At 47.4% G+C, this 25268-nt stretch overlaps 1 protein-coding gene across 8 annotated transcripts in view; it reads left to right on the forward strand.

Annotated features, from left to right (window-relative positions):
• Positions 1 to 25268, forward strand: part of NOC2L (NOC2 like nucleolar associated transcriptional repressor) — a 59517-nt gene that overhangs the window by 13128 nt on the left and 21121 nt on the right. For all 8 annotated transcript variants that reach the window (XR_012650332.1, XR_012650333.1, XR_012650336.1 and 5 more), the window contains exons 11-16: positions 420 to 559; positions 4823 to 4934; positions 12233 to 12346; positions 12518 to 12619; positions 17474 to 17617; positions 23558 to 23671. Coding sequence is in view for 1 of the 8 variants with exons in the window: in XM_075027298.1 (XP_074883399.1) it covers positions 420 to 559; positions 4823 to 4934; positions 12233 to 12346; positions 12518 to 12619; positions 17474 to 17617; positions 23558 to 23671 (726 nt within the window). In the remaining 7 variants the exon portion in view is untranslated. The remainder of the gene's footprint in view (positions 1 to 419; positions 560 to 4822; positions 4935 to 12232; positions 12347 to 12517; positions 12620 to 17473; positions 17618 to 23557; positions 23672 to 25268) is intronic.

Below are 25268 nucleotides of genomic sequence, written 5' to 3' on the forward strand. Positions count from 1 at the left end.
CCTTCCTACCTGTAGGAGACAAGGGGCTGTCCCAGGGACTGTGGGCAAATGGAACAGTTAAAGGCTTCCTAATGCTTGGCCACATCCCACAATCTGCTGTGAGCTGGATCATTAAATCATCCTTCTCAAATGAGCCATACTTGTGAAGAAAAGCCGTCTGTGTGTTGCTCATTATTTCTTTCAAGGCACTAACTAGTACCAAATCATAATGTTGCCAATGCAGCATCTTGAACTTGCTGGTGGTGGGTCAGCCATTAGCATCAAAGCAACAGCTAGAATGTTAGTTATTCCTCTCTAAGCAGTACACAATGTCCTCTTAGAGAATGCTGGATAAAATGAGTCCTGTAGAGAAACCAGAATGAGCTCCTCTCAAATGCCACATTTTCAAGTTTGTGCTTGTGTTTTTCTCTTTTCTGCAGGAGAACTTCCAGTCTGTTTATAACTGGCAGTATATCCACTGCCTGTATTTCTGGTGTCGAGTTCTCAGCACAATCTATCCCAGTGAGGTCATGGAGCCGTTGATCTATCCTTTGACACAGGTCATCATTGGCTGTATAAAGTAAGTAGGATTTTGTTTGTTTGTTTCTTTTAGCTATATTCCATCTTGCTTGATGTGGCCGAGCAGTTACTAAGGGGTGTTATTGTTATGTGATTTGGATTCAACCTTGCATTGTAAGGAATTGTCTGAGAGCTGCTTTTATTGAAGTATTCTAGCTGAAGATGTGAGCACCTGTATGTTTAGGTGGTGAGAAAGTTGTGGTGTAGGTTATTTTCTCCTAGGCTAAATTCTCTGTGTAAGAGAAGTTGCAGTCTGAATAGCCTGGACACATTATCCTCCCAGTTGTACCAAGTGGCAAGGAAAAATGTACTGACTTGCCTCAGGACCTAACAGTGCCAAAGTACAGAATCAAGTCCTCATCTCTAGCTCTGTAAATACAGTTAGAAGATGTGTTGTTTTGTGCATATTTGTTAGAATTTGAAGAACTAGGACACATTTATTGTTTTAGTATGCCTCTGCTGAGAATCTTTCTCTTTTCCCATCAGTTTATGTGTTTATATACGAAATTTTGTCCTTTGAAATGGCTGTTAGTAATGAGCATTGAGGGAATTTCTGAAGCTCTGGTGATCTCTGAAATCCTGTTAGCTCTGTTAACCAGATTCTCAGCTTTAAAACACAACCCGCCTGGTCTTGAAAAACTCCCAAGTGGTGATGAAGATAAGCAGATTTAAAGGATCGTTAAGAATATGCATACATCCCTCTTCCCATCCCCCATGCACATAGGCTGCTTCCCACTGCTGTTGTAGAGCTTTAGTTGTCCTGTGGACTAATCTAGGCAGTTTTCTACCTGTCCAGGCAGATAAATCAGCTATCAGGGGCCAAGGAAAGGTGAATCGGGTGAGTCTCAGCAAGAGCAGCAAATACAATTTGTTAGCATCTGTGACGGACAGGGCTGCTTGGCACGAAGTACGGTTACTGTCTGACAAGGCTTTAAAGATTTGGAAACCCAACAGATGGGTTCTAGGGTAGGGAAAATAGATCCCACCCTGGCTTTCTTACTAAGTCAAGCCAGTGTCTAGGATGTAAGAAGGGGGTACATAAGTTAGCAGATGTGGGATTGATGTGGCTCCACAGGCTTCAGTCTATACCCAGGATCCCTAGTGGCTCCCTCCTGGGTATAGTCAGCATCTTCTCAGTGTTGGTGGCTGTGCTGGCCAAACCGAGCCCAGCAAGAGTCAGTCTCTATGCCACATCCCCTGGCGTAGATAACATCTGTAGCAACTGAGTGTTACGGAAGAACTCGGGTTGTTTCTCTTTGAGGTGAGAGGATAAAATAATGTAGCCTGCAGGTCAAGGGGTTTTTTGCTTCATGTACCATTTAACGCATTTCTGGCAGGCTGCTTAGTCTGCTGACAGCAGTCAGATTCATTCATGCCACCTCCACAAGAAAGTGCTGGACCCCTCTCTTTGTTTTCTGTGCTGCTCGGCTTTGAGAGGTGTGTCCATGCGACCAGGTGTTGGGGCAGGATGCCATTTAACATCTGGAATACCTTCTCACTTCTGTTCCTGATGCAGCGTAGTGCTCTGGGGGTCCATCCGGAGGGTGGTGGTGCTGGGAGGTGGCTCTGCTTCCCCAGTGCCTTTTGTACCGGGAGGTGGCGCCTGGCTCCAGCGCAAGGGCAGTGAGCAGGGTGTCTGTCTGTCTGTGGGACCTGATCGGTTCCTCGTGCCACCCTGGCCTCTTACGTGAGTGGAATGGGGAGAAACCACCATCCATCACAGGCTTTTTGCTCTAGGCAGGGACCAGGGCAGAATTTGATAAGTGATTAAACAAGATAAATAGTAGAATAGGGTTGCCTGCTAAAATCAAGATTAGCTCCCTCATTTTCTTGCTCCTTCTGTTTGCTTACCAGCATATAAAATGCATTGAAACTATTTTTAATAATACGTATTTCAGAAATGGGCCCCATGTGTGTGTCTGGAAGTTGCCTGTGCTCAAGATGTGGTCCAGGGAAATTGGAGTACTGAGTGGAGAAGTACTGGAGCTGATAATTTCTGCTATTTCTGTGGTGCTGGGAAGAGCCTCATTGCTGAGTTTGCTCATGGAATTGCCATGTAATAATAAGTGATGCTGTTCTCACAAACAGCTGAAATGTTGCAGTTAGTTTGACCAATGGGGCAGTGTTGCAGGTATTGCAGAGATAGGAGAATGTGAAGGACATGATTTCCCCCTTCCTTTCACTGCCTTGTGCTTTTCTCTGCCTCTGTAATCCATAAGTTCCTCCTTTTGATCTGTGTGCTTGCATTTGTCGGAGTTCATGGTTGGATTTTTTGTAGCAGAGTTGTTGCAGAAGCTCCTGTTCTGTTATTATCCCTTTTCCCCTCATCCCATAAAGAGTTTTTCTGACCATGTCTGCTTGGATTTCTACCTTACTCCCAGTCTAAGCTATAAAAATGAAGTTCCTCCCTGGCTTATAGTTAAATGAGGATTTTTGGTGCCTGTTAAATTTTGGTTTCTGGCCTCTCAGCACATATAGGGGAGGAAGCAGGTACAGCCTTCTCCACAGAGAAGCAAGCACAGCCTTGATGTCCCTGAGCAAGTTCCCTTGGTGACCTGTCCTGGTGGGGTGGAGGCTGATGTTGAAAGAAGCTTTTGCTGTCCTCTCTAGCCAGAGAAAGATTGTGGTCACCCAGGAGTATAACAGAAGGAGTTTTATTGAGTAAAAATAAGCCTTGAGAAGCCTTTAGGCTGTTTTCGACACCATAGCCTGTGCCCTGGCTGCATGGGAGAAGTACAGCAGGCATTCCAGGAGATAGTGATGGTAAAACATTAGGGAACACTCTCTGCTGAGATGAAATGTGAGTCATTTTGAACCCCCCGGCTGTGGCCTGGAGTGACTAGGCAGTTGGACCTTCCTCAGCAGAGCTGGGACCCAGCTGTGTTTTGTATTCCCTGTGCATCCAGCCATCGGGAAGTTGAGCAGATTGTTGCATCGCCACGCACTCTAAAATTAATGGTCTTGGTTTACAGTAAATCTATACGCTTAACAGGTTTATTCCTTGATCAATTAATTCCTGAGAATGGCTTTCGTCATCTCCAGTGGTGCCAGATCATGGGTGCAAAGTAGATTTATTTCTATAATGGATCCAATGATAATTATTTCACTATCTGGAGGGGGAGCGGGGGGAGATGCGGGTGATTTATGGTGCCTGGTCAAGCATGGTTTTTTGCTCTCCTGGATTGCTCAGCAAGCTCTTTGGGGAGGGGAGGGGTTCATTTATCAGACTTGAGCCTGTTGTCTGGGAACTGCATTTTTTTGTGGTGTGGGGTGTTTTGGGGTTTTTTTTTAATCCTTGTAAATGCTAGAGGCATCCATGTCTTCATGTACAGGTCATTCAGTGTGAGGGGTTTCTAGAATGGTACAGTAGTGAGGTCCTAGTGTCTTTTAGGGATAGCTCTGCATTTTCCCCTCTGCTGCTGGCTTACATGGTGCTGAGGGAGCTGGCCCTTCTCAGTCCCAACCTTACAAAGGGAGTTGGCTCTACTTTCTTAATACCTGAGTGTGTAATGGTTTGAAGTGTGGGTCAAAGAAAGTCTGGCCTCTTCCCCTCCATGCTGATTACTGGCTGTTCAAATGTACATGTTGCCTCTCTGAAGGAGATGGGAATAGCTCAGGTGCTCCTCTGGACTGGAGAGGGCTGAACAGATTTGGTCACCCTCATTCCCACTCTCTCCTTTCTGATATGCTGGTCGTTGCTAGTCCAGCTCCTTCTGCCTCAGTGACATTCCACACTAAAAGCATCACTGTTCAGGTGACAGCATGAACTCTGGATACACATAGGGTATGTAGCCTGAAATGGGAAACTTCTTCCTCCATGTAGTCCCTCTGGTATGCTGGAGGAGCCCTTTTCTTGATCAAACTTGCTGCTTTAGATGGGCATTTTACTGCTGGTTCCTGCTACTTTTCCTTGCGTACCTACCTGTGCTGGGAGCACAAGAGCTGGAAGCATTGAACATGACTAAACAGCATCAGTGATAAACTTAATCTGCAAAGCTCTTGTCTTATAGCACTTTCTCCCAGCAGAAGCTGGAAACCTAGTGCTTTGGTTGCAGGAATTTGTGTGTTAGTGTTACAGCTTTAACATGGCAAATTTTATTTTCAGCTGCGGGATAGATTCAGCAGCTCAAACAGTTTGCTGTGCAACACTAAAGCTGCCTTTCTTTTGTAGAGTAGGAAAGGCTCTCAAGTGTCACTGAAGGCTGCAGGTGCAGTTCCTGTATAAACTTGGCCTAATACCCTTTCTTCTTTTTTTCCCTTCTAGGCTGGTACCAACAGCTCGTTTCTACCCTCTGCGTATGCACTGCATCCGTGCACTTACACTGTTGTCTGAGAACACCAGGACCTTCATCCCAGTGTTACCATTTATCCTGGAGGTTAGTTGGTTCCTGCTGACCTAGTAACGGCTGATGCCTACGACCTAACAAACACACTCGCTTACTCTACCTGCCAACAGCTCCCAAGATTGCCCTATTTGCTTACTCCTTGAAATCCCAGGCAAACAGCATCAGACAGAATGTATTGTTTGCTTAGCAAATAGGATTAAACTTTTATTGGCCTGTGAGCAGAGAGTATCTGAGATCAGCTGGGTGCAAAAATACATTCCTAGGCTGTTTAACTAATGCAAGTGGAGTAGGCAAAGAGTTTGCCAAAGAAGAGATTCAGAGGCTCAACTGGTTGCAGTAACTCCTCGAGCTGTTGTTACTTGATCCTGCTGATGTGTTCGTATCTTAGCAAAAGGAAGAGTTAGGATCTCCTAACTGCAGGCAAAGGGAAGTGGAATGAAAAAGCCCTTCAAGAATTAGAATTTATTTAGGGGAAAAAAACCTCTGCAAATGCAACCTGGCAAAATGCAGTATGTTAGGTGAAATACTGGTGCTAAGAGACCATCTAGCTTTCCCACTTACCAGATGCCTGACATCTCTCCACATAGGTCTTTGTAGCTTTGCTGCTGTGAGAAGGTAGTACAGAAGTGGTGCAGCCAAATTTCACTGAAGAAGTGTGAGCGAGGCCGGGTGAGGAATGCAGAAGCCCCAGTAGGTCAGCATGAGGCTGGACACTGAAGAGGGGGAGGGAAGAGCGATTTCTATAATAAATGACCTGAGTCAGCCAGGCTCATTCCTAATCAAGTTCTGTTGAAGCAAAGGCTTTTGTGGTTTCGTGTTGTTGTAAACGTCCTTTGCAAACCACATCCTCTGAGCCTGTGGAAGGCAGCGATGTTTATAAATCTCCTCCTGCTCTCCCGCCGCCTCCGCTGCTCCCTGGCCTGTGTGGCTTTGCCATTCGCCTGCTTCCTTCCTCTTGTTCATGCATATTTGAAATTCTGCCAACCAGATTTAGTGTTAGAGGCATCTCCGCTCTGGGGTAGTGGAGCTTGGGGTGAGGATGGTTTCTCTGCTTTTTACTTTTTAGTGCTCTGAGAGATAAAGTATTTTTCCCCTCAGGGCTTTACCCCCTGTTTGCGTTCTGGCTCCAACACCTTGGCTCTAATCTGTGTGTCGGGCCCCAGCCAGACGTTACCACGCTGCATGCTGAGCTTCCTCCCGGCTTCCACAAGCCCCCAACCACATCCGATCCTGCTGTGTGTGTTTGTGAGGCACTACTCGGCTCAGTAGTAGGCGCTTGTCCAGGTGTTGGTGACAGGGGGAGAGATGGGGGCAGGGTAAATGTGTGCATGGGTGTTGCTTGCATACTCTTTCACATTAACAATTATTTTCCTTTAACTTCTATAACCCAAGGTGACTGGCATGATGCTAAACTCCCAAATCTCCCTGCAGCTGTCAGCCTTTCCCTTCTTCCTGCCTATCTCCTGCAAGGGATCCCTCAAATATCTTGTGGAGTTCCCAAGAGCATTCAGGGCTATTCCCTTTGTACTTCCATCTCTTCCCAACTCCCTCCTCCTCTGTTACAGAGGTATCTGAATGCTCTTAAAACCCTTAGTGTGTCTCCATAAGCTGTCTTCAGGCAGGAGATGTATTCCAGCTTTGTGGATGAGATGGTAGGAAGCTTTAGCACACAGAGGGGAAGTGACCTGCCCAAAGTCCCAAGGTGGCTGTGGTGATGCTGGGAAGAGAATCTGCATTCTGATGCCCATCCTAGTGCTTTAACTGTGAGCCTGTTTCTACCAGCTCACAAGTTCAGCAGTGACTTAGTCAATACATATTAGTCCCATGCCACACCAAGTCATGAATCAAAATCCATTTTAAGCCCATTATCCAAACCATCATGAGATTTGAGGGATCTGATCAGTGAGTTTGGTACTAAGCAGGAGTCGACTTGAGGGTCACGACTGGGGTTGGGGGAGCGGAATGAAGCCTTCCCAGCATAAGGTATGCTCCATTTGGTAGGAATGAGGAAAGGCTGCTTTCTCTGTCGCTGTTGCAACTGAATCCAAATGCAGCGAAAGAATGGCTGTGGAGCTTGTGACCCTATATTTTGTGCATTTTTTGGAGAGGGCTTTGCACAGCCTCAGAATGTAGATTCTGTGAAGCTTCTTGTGTGACTGTGTAACTCTGTGTTTCTCTTCCCCCTTTCCATCAAGGAAACCCAACCCTTGCTACCTCTTGTCTCAGCCCTGTCGCTGCTGTGGTTTCAAGAGAAGGCAGATTGAATGTTTGTGCAATTCCCATAGGCACAGGAATTCCCCAAGCCCCTGCCAATAGAAATGAGAGCTGGCTGCTTGATGCATCTTGACAAGGGCTGATGCTCCCCAGCGTGGGCATCCAGCGCTGCGTCCTCTCTGACTCTGCTTTCCAGGATGGAGCAAAAGAAGCAGCTTGCTAAAATTACATCTTAGATGGGAGGAGGTAGCTTGGAAGAGAGTGTAAAGCAGGCAGGCTTTTATTTTTGTATTGTTACTCCCCTTGAAGGGCCTGTGAGATCTCAGGCTTTTCTTTCTTTTTTTATCACTTCAATTATTGTCTGACAGCCACTAGTTTCTGCAGCAGGAAAATTGGTGGCTCATCTGCTGCAAGGCAGGTGTGGATAAACAAGGTGGAAATCTCCCCACAGGCAGACTTTGCATGCCAATTTAAAATTGGCTTCTCCTGTGGAGGGATGGGAGAGGAGGTTAACCCTGATGCGCTTAGGAAGGCATGAGTTTTTCACTTTGACACTTAAATGGCTTTGAGTCTTGTTTTGGATGTGCAGCTTGCTTTGGAAAAAGTCCCCAGGGACTTGGAGTGCAACATATATGGGAGTGAGCAGTGGATTGTGTCGGAAGAAATCAGCTGATACGAAGATTGTAGTTGGAGAATTGATAATGCTGGACATTGTCATACATTTAAGCACAGATCTGAAATTAGTTTTCTACAAGACATGGGCTCTTTGCCTCTCTTACACAGAGGGGAACAGCTGGAACTTTAGACAGACTAAGCTGAACCACTGCACCACCTGAAGATGCATCCTTCCTTTTCCTCATTCTCCTCCTTCCACTGCTATATTGCAGCTCTTAAATTTTGGATCACAGCCCTGCAGGTACCAGGGGTGGTTTGAGTGAAATCATGCCTGACCAATCTAATAGACTTCTATGATGAGATGATTGGCTGAATGGATGAGGGGAGAGCAGTGAGTGGATGTTGTTTATCTTTTCTTTATCAAGGTTTTGGATACCATTTCCCATAACTTCCTCACAGACAAGCTGATGAACTGCAGACTAGATAAGCAGACTGTGGGGTGTATTGACAACTGGCTGAACTTACAGGCTCATGCTGTGATCAGTGGCATGAAATCTAGCTAGAGGATAGCCACTAGTGATGTGCCCTGGGGATCAATACTGGGGCTGATAGTGGTTATTATATTCATTAATGGTTTGAATGGTGGGGCAGAGTGGCACCATCAGCAAGCTTGCAGATGATATGAAGTTGGAAGGAGATGTTGATACACCAGATAAGTGTCCTGCAATTCAGAGGGATCTTGACAGGTTGGAGAAATGGGCAGGCAGACACCTCATGTAGCTCAACAGAGAGAAATGCAACATCCTGCACCTGGGGAAGAGTAACCCCATAACAACAACATCCTGGGGGCTGACTGTCTGGAAAGCAGCTTTGTGGAAAAGGACGTAGACAACAAGTTGGCCAAGAGCCAGCGATGTGCCCTTGCAGTAAAGAAGGACAATGGCATGCTGTGTTAGGCATAGCTTTGCCAGTGGTTTGACTGGGGTCTTTCCCCTGTGCTGAGCACTAGTGAGACCACAAGCAGGAGTGCTGTGTCTAGTTCGGGACTCTCCAGGGCAAGAGACATGGACATACTGGAGTGAGTAGTGAAGAGCCACAGAGATGAAGGGATTGGAGTAACTGTCACGTGAGAAGAGGCTGCAAGAGCTGTGACTTAGCCTGAAGAAGAGAAGGCTCGGGGAGGATCTTCTTAATGTAAAATACCTGAAAGGAGGGTGCATAGAAGATGGAGCCAGGCTCTCTGAAGTGATGTCCAGTGACGGGATGCAGTGGGCACAAACTGAAACGCAGGAGGGCTTGTCTGAACATCAGGAAACACTTTTTTCTTTTTTTCTTTTTTTTTTTTTTTTTTACTGCGAGGCTCACTGAGCACTGGCACAGATTGCCCAGGAAGGTTGTGGAGTCTCTGTCCTTGGAGATAATAAAAAAAACCAATCTGGACATTGTCCTGGGTAGTTGGCTCTAGGTAGCCAGAGCAGGGCAGGTTGAACAAGATGATCTCCAGAGCTCTCTTCCAACCTCAACCATTCTGTGAATAAAGAGGTTGAAGCTAGATTTTTCTCAATGGCACTTGGTGACAAGATGAGAGGCAATATGCAGAAAATTAAATACAGGAGGCCCCACTTAAGCATTTGGGGGGGAAACCTCAACAATTTTATATGGCGAGTCTAGAACAGGTTACCTAGATAAATAGTGGAGTGTCTGTCCTTGGAGATACTCAAAATCTGACTGGACATGGCCCTGAGAAACCTGTTCTAGTTGACCCTGCTAGATGACTTCCAGAGGTCCCTTCCAACCATAACTGTGAAACTCTGAGCGCTTCAAGCTGGCTTCTGCAGAAAGTTGGGCAGCTTGTCTGAACTTGACAATAATCAGACTCTGCTTAACTAGGCGCTCTCAGCCCTTCCCTCAGTGGAGTGGGAGGGTGACCTGAGGGGAAGCTGCAGGCAAAGCACTGTGTCCCTGCGGAGAGCTGGCCTGGGGCTGCCAGCTTTGGGGTGATCAAAGCAGATGCCAGGAGGCTTTTGCTAGAGCCTGAGAGAAAGAAATGGGGGCAGATGGGGCGATACAGTGGGAGTGCTGTGGCTGCAGAGTTGGTTCTGTGTTTTGCACTCTGGCAGTGCGAACTATATCTGAGCACCCTTCTGACTAGCCACGTGGAAATCGTCTGTGAGCCTGAGATTGCCAGAAATCTTTCTCCTTCCTGCCTGTGTTGCCCTGTCCTTTCCTTTGTCTGCTAGTGGTTATCACTTAAGCCAAGTTGTTGGCTTTTGACATTTTCTGGCCCTCTGGTCCCTCATTATCGCCTTTCTACCCTGCCACAGGATTCCTAGACATCAGTCATTCTCTCCTTCAGTCTGGCTGTTAGCTGATCCATTCTGCAGTCTTGAGATGGGAACCACATTTTCCCCGCTTCCCACATGTCCTGACCAGCTCCCTAGCACCTCCTGGGAAAGTTTCGAAACCTCTGCTTGCATTTACCCACTTGCCTAGCGGCATGTTAGGATCCCACAGAGCCTGACGCCTTGTGCTTTAATGTGTCTGACCTCAGGGATCAATACTACTGTTTTGGCCAAAGAAATAACCGTGCATAACGAGGTTTATAGCATCGATTCCCTAGGCTAGGGCTCTTTGTTTTCACAAGCCACCAAGCTTGTCCCTCCCTTCCAAATAACCTGGATTGACAAATAAAATGTAAAAAATCAATAGTCGTCTCCATGCTTTTCTGGCCTGGGGGCATCCATGTGACCTGAACACCCTCCCTTTCCTCCTCACCTCACCCTCTAGCAATCAGTATGCTGCATCCCCTTGTTGCTGGGCTGGTTGGGGTCTGATGATGAATGTGTTGCTGCTGCATAGAGGGAATAGAAATTATTTCCTGCTCAGGAGTGCGATTTAAAAGTGTTGGGGACAGGGAGAGGAACTGTAGGTTACTTTTGAGGTGCTCAAAAGTATGGGTGGGCAGGATAGTCTCTTTATCAGCCTCCCTCAATGGTTGTCGTCAGATATACAAATGATTACCAATTGTTGGCTGAGGTGTTTTTTGGGTTTTTTCCAATGAGATCTTATTGCTAATGAACACCTCCCTTGATTGCCACTTATCACCTGATGGGGGTCCCTTGGAATCTGCCCCAGATCTGGTGGCTTTTGCAGTTCTTGCCATCTTTTTCCTGAGGTCTGCCCCTACCAGGCTGGGAGAAGGCATACTGGTATTGCCGTTCATTTTGGAAACCTTTTGCTCCTTCCTGTATCACAGCTTCAGACGAAGAGCAGCGCAGCGCACAGGCTTATTGGGATAGTGTACGCTATTGGCTGATGTCTGCCCAGGGCAGTAGGGACCAAGGCAGATTCTGGCTCTAGCTGATTTCAGCTGAAGATAGCATTCCTGCGTGCAAAATGTAGCCTTCCGAGGAAGTGAAGAATGGAAGTTCTCATTGATTCATGTTACCCTTCCCCCAAAGAAGTTGGGAAACTCCTCCCAAAAAGGAGAGAGTTGGGAAAAGCCTTTCATAGTTCTTGGTCTTGATTACAATTTACTAAGTTTTAAGGCAATAATGGCTCTTCTTAATTAAAACCAAACTTGAGATGCCGCCCTGGAGAGCGAGTCACACACACATATGTGAGCTTCCTCTCTGTTTTCTCCTTTCTACTGTGGAAGCTTCATACCTTCTGTTTCAGAAATACTTCTCTCCCCAACCATTATCATTAAACAAGCTCTGGAAAAACACAAAAGCAAAGGTGCAGGTCTGTCTTTTGACGTTACATACTAGTCTACTGGGTATCCAGCTGTACAGAGCTTGTGTGCGCTCATCATTTTGATGAGCAGGGTGCATGGTCTCCTCTCAAACTCTGGGAAGGGGCCACTTTTTCTCCATGTCCCTTGCTATAAAATGAAATGCATCCATAGGGAATAATATGCACTTATTCAAAGGCTGTTCAGTTATAATTGGTACGAGGGATGCCAGTGGGAAATGTGTTAGAATAGAAACCTTGCCTGGCAAGGGGTGTTTGTGAAAAGGACTTACTGGTCTCTCTGCTTCCTGGGACAATTATTTCAGTGACAGTAGGAGAGTAATGGATTTATTGTAAGCAACATCTAGTCTTGCTGTTGAAAAGCTTTTCACCTTAAGGGACAGCTCCAAAATACACTCAAGCTTTATAGTATGATCTTTCTGACCATTAGAAGCATGGGTCTGAGGAACAAACTTCTAGTTTCTTGTGCTGTTGCTTGTGTTGGTTTCCTTGTAGCCCACACTTCTGTGGCATCTTTCACACTTAGGTCTCTAAAGCTTCAAGTGTGATTGGTGTTTCCTTCCTAGCTGTCCCTTGGTAAGGTCTTTAAGAAAGCTGTGGGACAGTGACCAGAACAGGCAAGCAGGAATCAGGATTTCTGGCTTGTCTTCTCAGCTCTGCCACCAACTGCGTGATCTTAGTTGAGTCATTTTCTGTCTGTTGTTTTGTGGTGTGATCATCTTTGTACTTGTTTTTTTCTGTTGTAGATTTTCCAGCAAGTGGATTTCAACAAGAAACCAGGACGTATGAGCGCTAAGCCTATAAACTTTGCAGTGATCTTGAAGCTTTCCAATGCTAACCTGCAGGAGAAGGCCTTCCGAGTAAGTGGAACCCCAGCAGCCAACAGTGCACAGTTTCTCTGTAAGCAGCAGAGTTGCCCTAGCGATATGCTTTGTGTTCCTGTCCTGTAAGGCTGGAGACTCATTTCCCAATCTGGGCACTGTAGGGTTTAGTTCCTATCTGATATCTCTATTTCTGCTTCCCCTGCTCAGGACGGACTCATTGAACAGCTTTATGACCTGATGCTTGAGTATCTCCATTGCCAAGCCTACAGCATTGGATTCCCAGAGTTGGTTCTCCCAGCTGTCATTCAGGTAAGGTGTAAGATGCTTCTTAGTTGTGCTATGAACGTGCACAGAGCAGGATAAAGTCATTTAAGCTAATGGTGAGCTCAAGATGGTCCTCACAGTGTGAGGGGAGAGCTGTTTACCTTTTCTTAATTATAGTTTTTCTTTGCATTTTGGGGAATTCTTGGGGAGGAACAGAGGCATCGCATCTAATTAGGAGGCTGAAGGTAGATGAAAGTGGCCGTGGAGTTAGCCACTGTTTTGGGAGACAAAGTGGAACAGAGGGCTGCATAACTGCTGCAGAGATATGTTTTTGACTAGTGAATGCAGATGAGTTCCTGGCAATTCAGAGTTGTCCAAATTGCTGTATTGTTTCAGAGCAGTACCTGTGCTCTGTGAGCCTGTTCCTTTCTTTTCCTTATGGCCTCCCTCACATGCTCTCCACAAGATGGCAATATTCCCTCCTTTCACAGTGTCTCCATCAACTGGGGTACTTTCTCCCCAGGTCCCTCCATACAAAACAGTACAATTCTTGTCTCCATCCCTCCTCCTTGCTGCACCTAACGGTAGTGCTGCAAAGTAGTCTCCTTTGCGTCTCCCCTGGCATTCCACGGTGCAGGGTGTTCTTTCTAGCCACTTCACGTTTACATACTTTGTTGTCCGCAACAAAACCGCCTACTAGTGCTGTGCGTCTGGGTGTTTTGTGCATAATCCTTCCCTAATACCTTGCTTGCTGGGTGGCTTCAGTTTTGAATGAGCAGTGATCTCTGTGCTTTGAACAGTAAGATTGCTCAGTGCAAACGTGTTGGAACTTGTTCCCTCCCTTCGTCCCAGTCCTCTCTATTTTTAACTCGTGAGTGGCAGGTGTCATACGAGTTTGGCAGAGGGCTGCTGTCGTATCCTCCGTGGGGACGTGAACCTCCGCTTTGCTTTGGTGTCTGCCACGAGGCCCTGTGTCTGCATACCTTGTTGCTACAATGGCTCTGGTTGACATGGGAGCAATGTCTCGGTTGGGACCCACAGGCGGCTTGGGAGGCAAATCTCCTTGTTTCTGTTGTATCTAATAGGCTGGCATCTGTCAGGCGCATGACTCTTGGCTGGGTCCCTGCAGCCTGGCACAGGCCATTGCCTAGCTGGCATTAGGCTGCTTTGGCTAATGTGAGCTGACAGGCAGTCTCTGTGCTAGGAGAGCAGCTCCTGTGCTTGCTCTCGCTTTGCGTGCCTCTCTCTTATCGGCAGCGAACAAAGCCCTTTCCTCTCAGCCAGCAGCTGTTGAGAGCATCGAAGCTGTCGGAGCCGATGTTCTAGCTGGAATGAAAAACGGCTGACGGCCCTCTGGCACCAAGCGCCCTGTGGCTTCCAAACACACCCTGGGACCAGCCTGTATTTCTGCAGAGAATTAATGCTATCGGATTCCTATTTGGCTGCCACTAACCACAGCCTCGTGGCGTCTGCTGGGCTGGGGTGCTGAGGTTAGCTTCCCAAAATCTGAGAGTCTTCGGGAAAGTGGGGGGGGGGGGGGGGGCTTTTCTCCTGGAACGGTTCCAGTTAACTGTAAAAATCCATCTGTCCTGATTCTTCCTCCCCGATGAGCTCACGCTTCTCTCAGTGCCGTGTTGTAGGGGCTGTGTTCCAGCTGGCGACGGTTGCGTTCCTCGTCTTCTGGTCAGCGGCTTTGGGAGAAGCTAGGCTGAACTGCCTTCAAACTGAACTTTAAAACCTCCCTGCCTGGAAGGCAGGAAGGACCCTGGCAGATCAAAGGAAAGGAGAGCCAGGAGGGGCGGGAGACAGTTCAAAGGCTTCTGTTCTGCCCAGCTGCTGGGATGACCCTATGGCGGTCACTGCCTCCACAGGCTGGTGAGGAGCTCAGAGTGCAGAGCCTGTGTGCCTGGATGCTTGGAAGAGACTGCCTCTTCCCTCCTCTAGAGCCCTGACAAGCATCACAGAGCAGAGGTGGGAGGTTAAAGGGAAGAACTGGGCAGACATCGATAAGGGGTAGGTACTGCTGGGTGGAGGCAAGAGATGGCATGGTCTAGGCATGGCTTGCAGCTAGACAGAAGGGCAGGAGGTGCCGGTTTGCCTTGCCAGCAGCCGCTCCTCCTGCTGCTCGCTCTCTGTCCCGAGTTGAATATTCTCTCTGCCTTTTGTGAGTGGGGGATTGGGCTTGATTTGGGTTCCCTGCAACACACACACACCCCCAGCTGCTTCAGATCATTTATAGTTCTCTGCGTCGTTTACAGTAAGAGGAGCTGGGGTTTTGCTGTGGTCTCTGCTGGTATAAACCATTGGTGTTTAAGGCTGGCAGTTTGACAGAATCAATCCCGCTAATCACAGAGCTGCTTAGCTAGGAACCGATGTGAGATGTTAATGACACACACACACACACGCGTATGTTCTGATTGCTTTTATTCTGGAAAGATACGGTTGTTGTATTTGGCAGAGTGGAAAAAGGCATACACAGAGTCCCTTTCTCTCTCCCTCCTCTATCTTCTTTTACCTTCTTGGTTGTGTTCCCTGCCTCTTAACACAGGACTGAGATCTCATTACGTTTCGTTAATATCTGTGGCAGATAGTGGTGGGACTGTGAGGGATTGCAGGGGTAGGAGAGAGGAGGGGGAGAGAAGAAATGAAGCATACGGCTGTGAGAGCGAACACACAACACCAAACTGCACAGATAGAGCCTGAGATTTTGCAGGATTTCTGGTGACACTTCTGCAACGAAAGAAAAATGATAATGTATGTGGCAGCGGATGAAATGGATCTGGGGCTGCAGCTGTGGGGATCAAGTGAGATAAATCGAATGACAAATGCATCTCTCAGTGGAGATAAATATGCAGCACCTATAAAAAAAAAAGTATTTTAGAAAGGGGGGGGGGGTAGGACAGGCTTCACCAGCAGAAGAATAGTTTTGCTGATGGTTTCTTTGTACTTGTTTGATGGGCTGTATGCTTTGTGGAAAGGGGGGAAGGTGTTCATTTTAACTCCCATTTTTCTGAGTTGGATGTATGATGGCAGGTGGGCGTATGCTGGGCATAAAGGGACAAGAGAAGCCCCTGCTGCTAGGTAATGGGGGACATTCTCTATGTGTGTAGCAGACAGCAGATCCTGCAGCATTATACCCATCAGGAGAGCAGTGTCCTGACAGAGAGGGGCTAGGTGTGACTGTCACCTCTTGATTAACATTTAATACCTACCCACTTGGCATGTAAGATCAAGTCAACGTGTGGGCTTGACAGGAGGGAGACATCGTCTTCCTTCCCTTAGCTCTGCCTTTTGAGGCAGAACATTTGAAGCTGTAAGTGGAGAAGGCAGTACTGTATTTTCTGCCTAGAAACACTTTATCTCTATCATGATAGCATCTGCAGGTCCCAGTTGAAGTGAAGATTCCATTGTGGTTAACCATTTTCTTTTGCCTTGTTGGATCTCTTTCTCTAAATCAAGTGTCTGTGTTGTGTGTGTGTATGTGTGTGTATATATATATGCCTCTAGCAAAGAGCTTGGCCTGCAGAATTTGGACAGCACTCCGGAGACTTGTCTTGGAGTTGGTGAAAACTGTTAGGAGACAGTGTTGTAAACTGGAATTCAAGCCATGAGTCAATCTGGGCACCCCCATCTCTCTTTCTGTCATCAAAAGTATCCACTGCTGCCTCAGCTTTTAGTCTGGAGGTGTCAGAACAGTGCAGTGGTGTTGGAGGGCAGTTTGTATTAGGAGGGGAAATCTTCTCTGGTGGGGAGAAAAGAGGTTTGCTCGAAAACAAGGCTACTGAGATAAAAAAAGAAAACAACACAAAAATGTGCTGTTTTCAATGAAGTCTCATTGTCTGAGAGTAGTGAAATGTGCTTTGGGTGCAGAGAGAGGGCAGGAGCAGATTCTCTGTGAGTAGGATGGTCCTTGCCCTTTGCAGCAGTAGGGTTTGTGGTTTCCTGGCAGACTGGCTCTTGTCCTGAGGGTTACACATAAGGCCTTGGGTCTGAAAGAAAGAATTGCCTAGGCGCATGCTGCACAAGTTGTTCACAGAGATGGTTATTTTGTGAATTTTTGTGTGGTGGCTGTGTGGGTTTGTGCCCTTGAAAAATCAGTGGTGCCAGATGGAGTTGGGTTGGTATAGTCAGACACTAAGCAAACTTCACCCCATGTGACTCTGCAGACGGCCATCTGTCCTGACCCACAGCTCTGCTGCTGTAGCAGCACCAAATTTTCCCACCGAGCTATGCCAAAGACCCTTACTCCCAGTCTGCAGACACTTCCACCCCAATTTTAAGTCTCTTCTCAAACTCTGCCTTCAATCCCAGCCATCAGTCTCATCCACAGCCTCTTGTATTTGGTGTTCCCACTCCTGTATTGGCTGGTGTTCTACAGTCTTAACCCACAGACACCTTTCCCCATTCTAATCCTGGCTTCCCTGTGCTTTTGGCCGTCTAGTATCCACCGTTATTCCTGGTCTCCGTGCATCTGGTCCACAGTCCCTCTTAATACTTGGTGGAGCAGGAGACAGGGATATTGTAACTATAATGGCAGCTAGGAGCTGAGGCCCTAGAGAGCATAGAATTCTTTCCTGCTGGTTGCTTGAACTCCACTGACACATTTTTTTTCAGAAAGAAGTAGCGTTAGAGGGTGGAAAGAGCTGTTTTTGAGCAAGGCCCCTGCACTGGGTTGCATACAAACATCTGGCCTGTCACTGCAACTCTTTGCATCCTCCCGGAGTGGCAGGACCCCCAGGGCTGAATATGGATGATACATTGGAGTATGGTATGAATTGAAGGGAAAAGGCACCCCATGCTGTCTGTCACTGGGGGCGGGAAATGTTTTTTTGCTGATGGGATCTGTTTATGGAAACTATTACGTTGCTTTCATTCTTCCTCTCCTTTTCCTCCTCCCAGCTAAAATCTTTCCTGAAGGAATGCAAGATTGCCAACTACTGCAAGCCTATCCGGCAGCTCCTGGAGAAACTGCAGGAAAATTCTGCCTACATCGCCAGCAGGCGTCAGAAAGCCACCTTCGGCGTGGCCAGCAGGGAGTCTGTGGTGAGTCTGCTACTTCGATTTGGGCTTCCTGGAAAGACAGTCAGACTCTGGCTGCTGGGGTTGAGCGGGTGGCAGAGGGAGGAGGGACGACGAGATCATGGAAACGGGAGTGTGTGGGGTGGGGCAGATGTTCACAAACAACTGAACTCGGCAGGGCTCTGATGCTATAGCTGGCAAAACTCTGCAGCCAAGAGCCTCATGGAAAACACAGTCCATAAATTACACCCTTCTATTATTTATAACACACACGCACAGAAGCGCCTTGCTTTGCTGGGGCATCTCCTTTTCTGAGAAGTTTCTTTGTTTTCATCATCCTATTCTTGATAGTTCATGCCAATTCATGCCTAAAGTGATAAGGGGGATTCTGCTGCCTCTGTAAGTGTGTTGTTTCCTCCTAGTCTGTCAAGACTAGTCTCCAGCAGTGTAGAACCAAGGCATCGGCAGACTGCTATGTGGCAGTCAGGATCCTGAGGCAAACCTTTCCCCATTTTCCTGGGCCCTTGTGGAGACAGAGCTATAGAATCAGGGCAGTTAGGGGCTGTAAGAACAGTAATCAGGCATCCTGGGCACTGCATTTTCTTCTCAAGAGAGGTGCTATTACATTCTTCTGCCTGCAGCCTAAGCATCCAGCCTGCTGAGAAAATGCTGAGCACAGTCGACACCTAGAAAAGTTGCAGTGATTCTTGGTGGCTCATAGCGCCTGTGGAGCAGTTGAGTTAAACGTCAGGATTCTACCTTAGTGATGAGATGAAGAGGAGTGACTAAGGTGATGATGGAGACACCCCCCCCCTTATCTTAGGAAGTGAACTGTAGCACAGCTAGGAAACGGTATATTAGAGGGCGTGTTAGCTAATAGTTGGCCATCTGGCAAATAGGCTGAGATGCTACCTTTTTCCTTGTTTCCCCTGCTCCAGGAGTCTGCCTGCTCTGAGCCAGGTCCTCCTAGGGATGGTGTAGCGTATTGTCAGGATACTCCTTTCGCTGTCCTTGCTTGAAGCTTTTTTTTCCTTTTTCTTTGCTCCATCCTTCTTTGGAGACCCGTTGACCTGACCTAAACTCTGAGGTGTTTGAAATCCAGGCCCTATGTAAATGAAGCCAAACAGAAAGAAGCCTTGTTAATTAAGCTTTGTTTGTTGTTAAGCTTTGGGTTGGACATTTTATATTTTATCTTTGCTTTTTATCTAGCACAGCAGCCTTTGCAAGCCTGATAACAGGTGGACTGTGTGTGTTCGTGCATGCCTCTCAGTGTGAGAGGAAGTAGTGGGTCTGACTCTTCTTTGCCTGGCAGGAGAGAGGTAAAAATATCTCTGTCTGCAAGGCAATTGATGGGTCAGACTGGTCTCTCTGGCCACATGGTATCATTGGAAAGTCTGGAGTTCTTGCATCATTGAAAGCTCCACCTGTTGGCATGGAGCTGAGCACAGAGCAGAAGTTGCAGTGCAGACTAATTTGTCTTCAGACGCTAAGGGGCAGCGACTGCAGGACTGAAATCCTGACATATCAATGCCAGGATGCAGCAGTGCTATTCTGGGATTAAGGGGTTGATGGACCTGGGTTTGAAGTGACTAAGTAGTCTTTGATTCTGTAAATGCCATTCTGGGTTGGACTGTTTTTGCTAAAGGAATTATACTTCCCGTCTGGAGTGAAGTGGTTAGGGTTTTGTTGTTTTGTACTTTTTGCGGGCAATGCTGTGACCACCCACCCACTCTGCAGAGGTAGAGATTTCGGCCTCTAGGGCTCTCCGTGAAACAGATGAGCTGGGGAAGGTCATTGGCTAAATAAAACAGGGTTTCCAACAACTCTGCCACTGTCTGCTTTTCCCAGCAACTCTGGCTGTAGTCCCTTGTGTAAGAACTAAATGATTGTTTTAACATCTTGCTGCCTGTATGTCTCCTCGTTGACATTGGTGCACTTGCTTTCCCAGGGACATCTGGGTGGCTGAGTAGCATGAATCAGGCTGGATTGGCTCTGGAGGGGCAGCAACAGGCAGGCTGCCTCGAGTGAGGGAGGTTGGTTAAGGGAAGCAGGCACCGGTTTGCCAAGCCTGTTTGGAGACGGCTGTTTTGCCATTTAAAGGGTTAGAGCAAGAGGGTAAAGTGCTGCTCGGGGAGGATGCCTGGACTGCCTGTGCAAGCTGTATTTTTGCACTGTGGTGTTGTCCTGTGAGAGAAGGGAGCCTTTCTCTTCCTTCAGTTAATGGGATATCAGTGCTCCTGGGAGCAGAGGAAACAGCCCACTCAGTACTTCTGTGGGGTGGAAGACCCCGTAGACGCTTATCTTTTGTGCCCCAGTGGCCCTGTGTTTTCCCCCTATGCCTTTGCAAGCAGATGGTGTAGATTCCCGAGAAGGGCTGAAGCTCCCACAGAGACTGGGCTTCCCAGAACAGTTTGGAGTGTCCCTCGAAGTCTGGGTTGAGTTTGCCAGGCTGTCTCCAAGATATGTGGGGCATTGGCACTTCTCACGAGCAAACACTGCCAGAAAAGGGAAGGGAAGGAGGGGGGTGAGGGAAGAGGAGGTATTTGCATGTCCCCCTTGCCAGCAAGAGCGATTGAAAGCAAATGCTCTCTGGTTTTCACATGCATGCATTTGTGCCTGGTCCACTGTAGGGAGCAGAGCCCAAATTCTGAGCTAATTCTTCCAGACAACATGCTGAAATGCAGCTTTCATGGGGGGAGTTGCAGAGTAGTGGGTGTGCTTTAGAAAGGTGGATTTTACCTAAGGGTCTATATTATATAATTTTAAAGAAAAACAACCTGGGGATTGAACCTAGTTCTGCGGGGGAGCATGATGGTGCAATGTTTAACTTAACATGGAGCGACTGTGGAGGGATCCCTCCTTGCATCCCAGGAACTGTGGTATGGAGGGGTAGGCACACCAGATGTGTTTAGCCTGACTTCTTCCACATTATTTTAAGATTGAGAACTTTTTTTTTTTTTTTGTAAGAAGCAGGTTAATATTTGAGAGTCAGTGCTTTTTTTGAGAGTACAATGCTAATAGGTTACTATAATAATTAAGGTCTTTGTGAGAGGAGCCAAAAAAGTGGAGCCTGCAGCTGAAGTTGAATCCAAATGCATAGTGTGCAGCTCTGATTTTAGATTCGTCTGCACTAGTATGGGCCCTGGATTGGCAGGGGAAAATGCAAGGAAAGAAAAGGACCTGCAGTGTGTGCTGGGCTGCGTTATAGTTCTGTGGCTCCCAGGCAGACCTTTGCACCAAGCTGGGGAACCTTCATTTAAGAACAGTGCAGCCCAGCAGGCTGTCACGCTTAATGAAATGTGAAGTGAGGGAATGAGCTGATGGAAAGCATTGCCTCATTTCCATGGGATTTCCAGATCTTCTGCATTCATCCCCATCTCACATTTCAGATGGGAGGTTTTTCTGGAGGGTGCGTGATGATCTTTGTTACAGTTGTGCAGGTGCTAGCACTGTGGGCTTGATCCATGCTGGGTGTTGCCTGACAGCACAGCGATGCAAAAGCAGTAATAGAAGGAGAATTGCAAACGGTTAAAGGGTGTGATGGCATCCACTCTCTCAAAATTCCTGTTGAGGTGTTCTGACTGGAAAGATGGGAGTATTTTAATGGTCTTTTTTATCTCTGAATTCCAGCACAGTTTAAAACCAAAAGAGCTGTATCAGAACAAATAGACTTTTGCCCTCTGTAAGAAGAGTCTTTCTCAGAAGTTGTCTATACCAAGCAGCATCAACAAATTGCCCGATTACAGCGGGCAGCCTGATATGAGCCTGATCTATAAATGGGGTGACTTTGTACTCCTCGGGAATTACTCCTCTTGCCATAGTGGTGGGTCGGATCGACGGTAAAGCTGTGCTGTCTGCCGGCTGGCGTCTCCGCTCGCGAGTGCTGCTGGAGTCGGCGGTACATCAGCTGTGCTTTCAGTCAGCCTGCCGGGGAGGAGACCGGAGAGCAGACGCAGGCTCCGGCCATGCAGACCTGGAGCCGTGTTACAAACAGTCCCGTGGGGGTTGTGAGTCTGGGACCCGTGATTACCAGAAAGGGCCTGTTTGGCTTGATGCAGTATTGATAGCGCCTGTTACAGGATGCATAAATAGATTCTGCGCCATTAGAGTGCAGGTGACACAAGCTGGTCGCCATTTAATTGCCAAAGTTCAGCTCCTGGTGCCAGCTGCAGAGACCACAGATCATCTCCACATCCCTCCCAGTGATGGGCCAAGGCAAGAGCTGGCGTAGACTGATGTATTTCACTTCGCAGTATATACTGAGTACTTGCTTATTCGTGTAAGCTGGGAGCTCTGTGCTGCTATCCATTGCGGAGACCTGCTCTTTCTCTCTTGTTCAAGCACTGCTCTTTAAACAAACTTCTTCCTGTGCCTTGGCTCACAGGCTGCAGCCAACACCATGGCTCCCTACTTTTGGGGCTCAGCTCCCCAGAAGCAGTTGATTTGAGATCTGCTGAAGAATATTTGAGCTGCTGCTGTGTTTTCTGCTGTGAAGATGGTCTGGCCTTTCGTTCCCACCCTCAAACAGGAGCATTGTGAACACGCAGCTGCCCATACAGAGCTCTGGATTTGTTCTCGCCCCTGGATTCGGGATACTCTTTTTTGGATCTGTGTTGACCTTTGAGTGTATCTATGCTAACCTTTGTTTCAGTTGCTTGTTCCCTTCTTCCTTTGCCTGTTTCACTTCCTACTTGTATGTCATGACTTCCTGCTCACATTAGATTGACTTTTTACTGTGGGGTAATGCAAAGCCTCTGGGCACTGTGGTAATCCAGTTAACAGGTACAGTTCTGTGTGGGTTTTAAGTTAAAGGGATGTTGGCAGGTTAAGGAGAATGTATTTTAATATGACATAACACCACCTCTCTTTCAGTACTGACATGCCAAACGATTGAAGTGTAAAAGAATTTTTAACCATCTAATTTGCTTCCCACCATTTACGGTGTTTGCGCCTCCTTATTCTCCCTGCTTGGACAGCGGAAACAGGCTCGGCACTTCTTCATGCTCTGCTCTCTCAAGGTTGGGATGAGTCCAAACCCTGCAGGGGAATGTTTGTTTCAAAAATAAACACTTGGCTGTAGAACAGGGGGAACAGGCAGTCAGACATCTTTGGTACTTAGGTCTTGTTCTTGTAAATGCTTGTGTGAGGTTTTTCTGAATTAAAAAGCTAGAACTGAGCAGATGATCAAATGCCTCTGTTGAAGGAGCAGGGGACAAATTTTGTCCTGATAGATCCTCTGATCTATCCCTTTGATTCCTACCTTCAGGTTTCAGTTGAAGTAATTTCTTTTTCATTACAGTAGGCTGCATCATCTGACTTGACTTCTGTGTCAGTGTCTTCTCACTAGAGCTAGAGTAGAAGTGAATGTTTAAGGCCAAGATAGTAACAGTGGATCCCAGAAGGCATTGAGCTGATTTTAGGAGAGTCCATTGTGAATTTGCAGCAATTCTGAGAATCAGGCCTCTCCTAGGAGGGAGAAATAGGAATCTGGGAACCCACATTTCGGGCCACCACGCTGGGAAAACTTGGTGATCTTCCATAAGCTAAAGCATCTTATGCACCACCACATAGATGCTCCTTTATGAGAACTTTATGCTGTCCTTCAGCACCATTGGCATCCTGTGCTTTGGTATTGCATAAGTAAGCTGTTACATTGGCCAACCTGTCCATTTCATCTTTTGGCTTGCTTTGATTTCCCTGTAGTGCCCAGGCATTGTTTTGCCTAAGGGGAGCTGTCAGTCACACCACTTCTGACTCAGTGGTTGCTTAAATGGCTGTGCCTGAATTCACACTTAGTCCTGCTTGCATTCTTAGTCATGGTTGCCAGTTTCCTACCCAGAAGCTGGGAGAAGGTGGTTTGGGAAAGGGTCTTAACCTCTGCTCTTGACTCCCCGAGTTTGCCAAAGTTGTATTGGAAAACTGCTTTGAAAACCCTTCTTAAATTTGCACCCTCTCTCTCCACAGGAACAATGGGAGAAGCAGGTCAAAGAGGAAGGGACACCTCTGACCAAGTATTATACTCAGTGGAAGAAGTTAAGAGAGAAGGAGATACAACTGGAAATCAGCGGCAAAGAAAGAGTAAGAATGAAACGCCTAACTTGCTGGACAACATCTGTGCCATGGGAAGGCAAGAGAGCCATGTCCTGCCAACAGGACGGTAGCAGGTCAAAACCAGCTCCACTGGTGTGAGCTGAAATTGGCTTGAGCTGTGTGAGGGTGTAGGCTGGGCATTCTTGGACAGAGCATGAGTATGGCTGGACAGCAGCCTAGCTGGTGTCTTCAGCTCCCTATGGATTTGTCTTGCTGGGATCTCTGGGAGCAACATCTGTCCCCTCTGCCTGTAGCCTGTTCATTTGCCCAAGTTAATAGAGGATAGATGAGACAGGGTGAAGGAGCACTAGGGTAAATTTCCCTCTGTCCCTGTTTAGGCTCATGCCATTCAAGACCCATTGGTACAGCTGCCTTTGTAATTCAAGGCTAGGAAGCTGAAGACAATAGTGATTGAGCAATTGTGTGTACTGGCAGGGGTAGGTTGGGTAACAGATTCGATTGTGTCTGAGCAACTGGAGCAATAGCCTTACTGTAGATGTTACTTTTGGAGCAAGCATGTGATGTAGTTTTGAAGTTTAGACTGTACACACGGTGCCTGTTCTGTGTGTTCATCCCCACATTCATGGGCCTTCTCACGTTACTTTGGGCAATTTACATAATTTCTTGCAAATTACGTTGCTTTCTTGATAGAAAAGCAGAGCGGGTTGAGCTCCTGTAGGCCTTTCGTTCTTTTTCCAGCTCTGCGGAATGTGACCGGATTGCCATGCTAAAACCTAACTTTGCAAGAAAGTAAGGAGGGGAAGATGCCTCTCTTCTTAGCAAGGGGAATATCAGAGATGAGTTCTGTTTTGCATTTTCTTATTTCACCCACGTGGGGGTGGTTGGTTGTGAGGTGGGACTTGCTGTCTGGACAGAAGTGCTCAGGCGGCCATTTCCCACATCTCCTGCCCAAGGGAAGGCTCCTTGGCCACTCCTCATGGCACCGCAATTCAGGATGCAGAAGGTGGGGGTGGGAGCTTGCTTACGTTAGGAGTCTAAAGGAAAGCTGTCTCGATGCTAATGCAATGAAAGTGGCTGAGCTAGGCTCTTGGCCAGGGAGCAGGAAATAGATATAATTGGTGTCTCCAGCGTATGGTGGGGAACAATTAAAATAATCAATGGGACATGAGGATGATTGGCTCTGAGACAAGTCGCAGAGCATGGTAGACGACCTGAGAGATCCTAGAAATGCTCAGTATTATATACCAGCCTGAGAGATAAGGACAGGAGGCTGAAATTCCCTGGGGCAGCCATGCAGAGGGAACAAAAAGCACACTTGTTTTCGGTGCAAACCCAGCAGGAGAACGTGGCCTTCGCAGAAAGGAAATTGAGGGGTGGAACTAAGAAACAGCAAGAAGTGATGGCTGTGAGCGGGGCTAACCTCTTGCCCAAAACTGGCCCTGCTGGTGTGAGCTGACACTTTCCTGGTACTGAAGCAGCTATCACAAAGGGAGAGGAGGTCAGCCCTCGGTGGAGACAAGCCCCGGCCTCATGTTAAAGGGAGGAGGGGAGCTGGAGCTCCTTGGGGTGGCCTCCCCTTGAGGGGGGATTGCTTTTGTATAGCAAGGCTCAAGAGGATGACTTC

This window comes from Buteo buteo, chromosome 5 (assembly GCF_964188355.1).
Source record: "Buteo buteo chromosome 5, bButBut1.hap1.1, whole genome shotgun sequence".
NCBI lineage: Eukaryota > Metazoa > Chordata > Aves > Accipitriformes > Accipitridae > Buteo > Buteo buteo.